A 7068-nucleotide genomic window follows, 5' to 3' on the forward strand; every position below is an offset into this window, starting at 1 on the left:
AATGGAGTCGCCCGTTATTATTTATAGCATGCACCCGCTGTCACCACCACCCCCAGCCCTCCCTCGGCCGCGCCGCGCCGCGCTCGCCGCCCGCATCGCGCATCCCCCGCGGGCGGCGGCCCCGGCCCCGGCCCCGGCCCCGGCCCCGGCCCCGGCGCGACCGGCCCTGCCCCGGCCGCCGCTCCCCCGGCCCGCCCCCGCCCCCGCGGCGGCGGCGGCTCTCAGGAGAAGATGCGGATGGCCTGAGTGACGGCGCTGTGGCAGACCGGGCACTGCGGCTCCGTCTTCTCGCAGATGCGGTTGGCGCACTCCATGCAGAAGAGGTTGTGGCCGCAGGGCACCAGCGCCGCGATCACCTCGCTCTCGAAGCACACCGAGCAGTCGCGGCTGCCCTTCCGCCGCACGCCGGACGACGAGCAGGAGGAGCTGGACGAGGAGCTGGAGGAGGAGGAGGAGGAGGCCGACGAGTCGGAGGGCAGCCCCGGCAGGTGGGAGCCCAGCCCGTTGGCGTACAGCGGGTAGGAGGCGGCCAGCAGCCGCCCGCCGGGGTCGCTGCGCACCCGCCGCGCCAGCGGGTGCTCGGGCCCCGGCGCGCTGCCGTGCAGGGGCGGGGAGAGCCGCGCCGGGGGCGGGGCGCCGCCGCCGCGCCGAGGGCCGCTCACCAGCAGCGCCAGGTTGGCATTGGCGGGCGCGGCGCCCGGGAAGGCGGCGGCGGCGGGCGAGGGCGCGGGCGAGGGCGAGGGCGAGGGGGGCGCGGCGGGGCCGCGCTCGAACTGCGGCCAGATGAGGGCGGCCCCCGGCGGCGGGGCGGGGGCCAGGTCGAAGCCGGGCGGCGAGTCGAAGGGCAGATCGGAGCAGCAGTCCGGGGAGGAGAGGACGTCGCCGCCGCCCCCGCCGTACACGTAGCCGTTGGCGCTGTTGTTGTTGTTGTTGCCGTTGTGGGTGAAGCTCAGCGCCGGGCTCGGGGGGCTGTAGTCGGCCAGGCGGGCGCTGCCGCCGCCCCCCGTGCCACCCCCGAAGTAGGAGTCGGTGGAGGCGCTGCCCAGCGAGCTGGAGCTGTCGTTGCGGTAGTTGCAGAAGGGTTTGCGGCCCGGGGTGGGCGTGATGCTGGGCGGCGTGGGCTTGCTCCAGAGGCTGCCCGTGCCGTTCAGCTCGAAGCCCACGTCCGTGCCGTTGGCGTGGAAGTCGTTCTCGTCCGTCAGCTCGATGATGCCGCCAGTGCGCATGGCGATGTGTGCCTCGATCTCCTCCCGGGCCCGGTCCACGTTCTCGGGCATGCCCGTCACCTCGAAGACCGGCTCCTTGTCCCGGCTTGGGGTCACGATGTAGGTGTGCGTCTGCTGCTGGATGCGCTTGATGGTGGCCCCCTTGGGCCCCACGACCAAGCCCACCACGCGATAAGGCACTCGCACCTGGATGGTGGTTTGGCCAGGCAGGTTCGGGGGGCCGGGAACCGTGCCGTTCAGGGCCGTGTTCTTGTTCCGCGAGGCTCGGATCATGGAGAAGTGCTCGGCCGCCGAGATGATCTCCCTGCGGGCCATGGCCACATCTTCCTTTCTGCCCGTCACAACAAAGAGCGGCTCCTCCCCGCGAACCGGGGTCTTGATGTAGGTGTTGGTCTTTGCCCGCAGAGCTTTGATTTTACAACCTGGGAACGAGATGCGGGAGATGGAGGGCGAAGGGGAGGGGGAGGAAGGGGAGGTGGTGGTGGTGGGGAGAACCGGTTACAACCCATTATTTGGGTGCAGCTAGGGAGGAGAGAAAAAACACACCCACCCGAAACGCATTGCCCCCTACCCCAGGTGATCGCTGGCATCTCGTCCAAGAGTCCAGGAGCCCCAGTGTAAAGTCATGTCAGCCCACGGCCCTGGCACACACCCAAAGGCATCACAAGTGGCCATCACTGCCACATCTGCCATGCAAACTGCCCCAAAACTACCAACGTGCAGTTCCCAGGAACGGCAACAAAAAAAAGAGGAGCGTGCAGAAAAACTGCACGACCAAAAAAAATAAAATAAAATAAAATGCAAGCAGCCCTAACAAATCCACACACCCGCCAGTCCACATTCCTGCTCAGCACTTTCCTTTTGGAAAAATAAAATCAGTTCTTAAGAAGGTGAGGAGGAGCAGCTGTACCGAATGAGCCACATTCCCCACTGCGGATGCTTTATTCCAATCCCATTGTTCCACTTCCCCACTCCATTTCTCTTTCTCTTCCTTAAAAATAATCCACGATTTCTAACTTGGGGGGGGTGAAGGAAAAAAAAAAAAGCAGCGAAGCTCCCATTTTCCTCACGTTTCCTCTTGCAAACCTAACTTTTGCAGCCGGAGGAAAGGAGCGATTTTTAAGATTTTCGTGATTTTTTCCCCCCCCTCCCGGCAGCTGAAAGTGCGCCTCGAAACCGATGCATAACGCTCCTCGGAAACATCACGGCTGCTGCACTTTCTTTGTCTGGGGGAAGCCGGCACTGGCCACCGCCGTACGGCTGCAGTTTTCATGGCAGTGGCCAGTGTCGCATCTGAGCCGCACGCCCGGCAGCGCGGAGGGGAGCCCCGCTCCCCCACACCCCCTCGCATGCAGTCACCCACCTTGTCTCCCCACTATCTCAGCGACATGCTCCGAGCTGGGCACCGGGACGCATTCGGTCATGTTCACGCTCTTTTTCCGAGGCTCGCTGTCGTAAATGGAGCCCGTCTCGTCGTTGTCCAGCCCCAGCAGGGAGAGCTGATCCAGGGCGATCTGAAGGGCTCTTTGGTCATCCAGGGTCTCTCCCCCTCCACCACCACCACCACCGCCGCCGCCGCCGCCGCTCCCGTTCCTCTCCATGTCTGCAAAAAGCGAGCTGGGCATAGTCCCTGTGTGTGTTGCACCCTCCTCCTGCACTCGGCTCAGTAGTAAAAGATCAGACACAAAGGAAAACCCGAGGCAGATGGCCAGCAGGAGAGAAGGAAAGGGAGGGTGGGCGACTGCTGGAGACCGGGGAGTTGTTGCCTTTTGCTTGTATATTTTGTATCTTTTTTTGCTTTTTTTTTTCCTCCTCTCAGTGCAATCCGGCTTATAAGATGTTCTCAGGACCCCCCCCACGACTCCCCCCCCCGAGGTTTTTTTTTTTTCGTTTTTTTTTTTTTTTTGTCGGCTGGGGGTGGGGTGGGGGGGTGGGAAGAGGATAGCAAGAGGAGCTCCGATGGCTTCCCCCCCTCGAGTTCCTCGCCGGCCACAATGCCAAGCGACGGCAGCGTTTCTTTAAGGAGCCCCTCCCAGGCTCCACTCCACTCACTCAGCGTTTTTTTTCCCTCCTCTCCCCTCCTCTGTCTGAGGCACTGCTGCAGCCAGACGGCTCTGGAGAGGCGGGCGGAGGGAGGGAGAGGGAGAGAGGGAGGGAAGGGAAGGGAAGGGAGGGAAGGGGGGGGCCGCGCCGGGCGCCGCAGCGTAAGCGGCGGTCGCTGACAGCGCCGCGCGGCCGCCGCCATCGCTGCGCGCGCCCATTGGCCGGCAGCGGCGCGGAGGGGCCGGCGCTGGCCCCGCCCCCCCGCGCCCGCCGCTCCCCGGCCCGGCTCCGCTCTTTGTTGTCGGGCGCGGAACAATACCGGACCGCGGCGCTGCTTGGAGATCCGCCGGTCCGGCGTGCGCCTATTGTCCGCGGGCTGCGCGTCTGCTCACCGCCCGTGTATTGTCCCTCCCCGCCCTCCCGACAGCAGGCCCGCTCCCGGCCCCGGTGGCGCGGTTTGGGCTCTTTCTTTGAGTGGTGTTTGTTTTTTTTCCTGGCAGGGGGTGTGTGCCGAGATGGGCGGCCACCGCGCTCCTTTGTGTGCCGCCTGCCTCGGAAGGAACGCGGTGCCGCTCGCCGGCACCGGAGACCTCACACCCCGCCTGCCAGGCGGCGAGAAGCGATCGAAGCCGGCGAGGCGACTGTCCCGGCCGCCGGGCGCAGCGCCGCTGCCCGCCGGGCTCCCGCGCCCCGGAGGAGCCGCCCCGCCCTCCGAGACCCCGCGCCCGGCGCGCGGAGCCCCGGCCGGCTCCCGCGCAGACCCGCCCGCCGCCGGCGCGCGCCTTGCGCCTGCGCGCCCCTCCCCCTCCCCGCGCACTGCGCCTGCGCGGCGCCGCGGCCGGGGCTGACGGGATCCGGCGCCGGTTCGGTCCGGCCGAGCGCGGCTCCTGCGGCGGGGGAGCGGGCGGAACGGCCTTTGCGCCCCGCGCACGGCGCGTTAGCTCGGGAGCCCTCTCCTCAGGGCTGCCCCCGAGGCGGGGCGGAGCTGCCTCCCTCGGGGGAACGCCGGGAGCCGTACGGGCCCGGGGCCGGCGGCTGCCCGCAGCCGCGGTCTCCTGAGCAGCGGGAAGGCAGCGCCTGCGGGCCCGGGCGCTGCGGCCGCGGAGGCGCTGCAGCCGAGGGGCCCCGGCGGTCGCTGGCAGCGCCCCGTGGGGCAGCAGCTGGAGGCGGCGCCGCGTCCCCCCGGTGCCTTCCGCGGCAGCGCGGTGCGTCCCGCGCGGGGCAGAGGCGGCGGCAGGCGCTGAGGTGCCACCGTCGTTCAGGCTGCCCGGGTGCCCTCTGCCACCCGCCCGCCGGGGTGGGCTGCTTGAGCCTGAGCGGGGCGACGGGCCAGTGCCGCGCTCCCCGCTCCCCTCGCCCTGCGACTTGACGTGTCAACCTTTCCGAAGGGGAAGAGCGCATCACGCGTAACTGCGGCAGCATCATTTCCCCAACACCTTACCTCCGTTTTGTTAAACCACTAGAAAACAAGTCACACCTGCCTCTTCTTTGGACCTTGCGTGACCAAATCGCTTTCACCTCTGCCACCACGGGACCCTTCAAACAGTAAAACCAGCTTTTTCACTAGGTATCCTGCCAGAAAAACCTTCCTTCAGTCTGATGAATAGACAGGAAAGTCTCCTCACTGTTCTCATAAAAACACCACCATCGCGTTTTATTTCTCCAGCTTTTCTCCATGTATCTATAAGCAGCCACATTTACTTAGTCCTTGCCAGCTGTCAGGTACTAAAGAGGGCTTTTTGTTACCTCAGAGAAATCAAATAGTAAGTAATTGTTTTCCAGTATCAAGTTTGACAGGGACAGACGTTTACAAGTGCACAGAGATCTGTTTAGCCAGCTGCCTGTACAAACAAGTGTAACAAGTCACAGGTAATTGTTTACACACAGTGTTTATTGCAAATTACTGTCACTTCCTCAGGATGTTTGCATGTTTTATAACAAAGCTCCAGTGGATTGTTTTCTAGCAAGGGTGTACACTGGTGCTGTGCTTTCCTAAGTGCTTAGCTTGTCCCATCAACTAAGGAAATTCTGTACTTTCATATTTAAAAGATGACTTATTTTACAAATTTACACTTTACTTCCATAGGCAGCAGTGATGGTTTCCATAGGGAGTAAATAAGAGATTACTTACAAATGCTCAAGGATCCATAAGGCTCTTAGCTGTTTTCAGCATTGAGCATCTTTTTTTTAAAGAGAAAAAGCAGATGGACAGAACCTTTGACAGCAATAAAAACAATGCTCTCCATTATTAAATAAAATAAAAGTGAAAAGTCTGTTTCTTTGCAGTCTTTTTAACTCAAAATCTGTGAGACAGAAAATATCTCTACCCATTTACCAGATAGGGGCAGGACAGGATAGAGATGAGGGAAAGAAAGACATGTCAACATAGAGGATTATTGTTGTTCAAGTCCAACAGTGAGGGTCATAAATTCTGAAACGCAAAGGTAGGACGGGAGTGGTTGGGTTGTGCTTGGAATTCACCTCTTCTTTGTTTTCTTTCTTCTCCTATTATCCTCTTTTTTCTCCCTCCCCTTTCTCACCCAGTCTGCACAAACTCTGATTGTGTTTCTGCCCAAGATCACCACACCGTACTGAGCATCCATGATGTACTGACTAAGGAGAAAAAGGAAAATGAGTTATCTTCATGTTTATGTTCCTCTATAGGAAAAATTTTCTCAAAGGAAGATTTTAATGTTAAGCTAGAAGGTCTAATTAAAAATGTTTGAAATGCATTTCAGAATAAGCATGGTGCTTTCCGGAGGCAGGGGGTGAAGGAGATGCATTTCTGGGAGACTAAGTGTGCACTGGTGTTTCGAGCCTTCCATGAATCCTGTGGAATGGTCCAACATCTTGAGGGCTATTGCTTTTTCACTATTTTGGAAAACACTTAAGGGCAAACTACAGGGAATAATAACAACGATAAAAAAGCAATAGTGATGTACCTGAAGACGCGCAGGCACCAACAGCGCAGCCCTCCGGGGAACGCGGGATCCGTGCGAGTGTGCTCATATGGCAACAAGCAACGCACACAACGTTCATATGAATCTACTTACTCCACACAAGTATTTCTTCAGAATAACTTAATCAGATCTAAATTAAAGTGTTATCTATCTACATAACACCTTTCATTCCGTAAAACCTTGAAACATCTGCAGAATTATAGTAAACTCCGTCTCTTGGGGAGAGACCAACCATCTACCTACCAATTTACAGCAACTTAACAAAAGCAGGAAGGGAGGATATATTACAGGCAAATACAGGATTCATTGCAGGAGGAGTGTAATTCTCAGTCCTTTTAGTTTCTCTCTGTTATCATTTCCCATTTGTGACAGAGGTAATAAAAATTCCTTCCTCCAACCTTTATTTAATTAAAGTGTAAGGTCTTTGGGGTAGTGAGCTTACTGTGCGTGTAGATACAGCCCCTCGCATGAGGAGGTCATGAATTAATCTGAGGCCTTTAAATGCTGCTCTAAATACAAAGCGTTAGCAATAATAAGAAGAGGATATAATTTTCATTTAGAATGGATGAGACCTCTGTTTTCGGTGTATCATCACAAAGAATAAATTACATGCATCTCAGGGAATAACTAAATTAAGGGTCAAGGAGAAGTGTTTCATACCAGAGACTTGCAAGTCCGCTCTGTCCCAGTTGCTTACACTTCAGGACACTACTGCCTACTGCTACAGCATTTACTGTAAAATTCTTATTTGCCATAATCTTACAAAATAATGTCCCAAATCCCACAGGCCAGATCATCAATAAGATCAGGAGTATAGTTTATTCTGAGACAGTGCATGT

General features: G+C 58.4%; 1 protein-coding gene across 1 annotated transcript; it reads right to left on the reverse strand.

The window, feature by feature from the left end:
- Positions 1-221: 221 nt before the first annotated feature.
- MEX3B (mex-3 RNA binding family member B) lies at positions 222-2851 on the reverse strand. The gene is made up of 2 exons (XM_086620436.1): positions 2590-2851; positions 222-1648 (listed from the first exon to the last, which is right to left on the reverse strand). The coding sequence occupies exons 1-2, from the start codon at positions 2849-2851 to the stop codon at positions 222-224; spliced, it is 1689 nt and encodes a 562-aa protein (XP_086476562.1).
- Between the last annotated feature and the right edge of the window lie 4217 nt (positions 2852-7068).

This window comes from Tauraco erythrolophus, chromosome 14 (assembly GCF_009769465.1).
Source record: "Tauraco erythrolophus isolate bTauEry1 chromosome 14, bTauEry1.pri, whole genome shotgun sequence".
Classification (NCBI taxonomy): Eukaryota; Metazoa; Chordata; class Aves; order Musophagiformes; family Musophagidae; genus Tauraco; species Tauraco erythrolophus.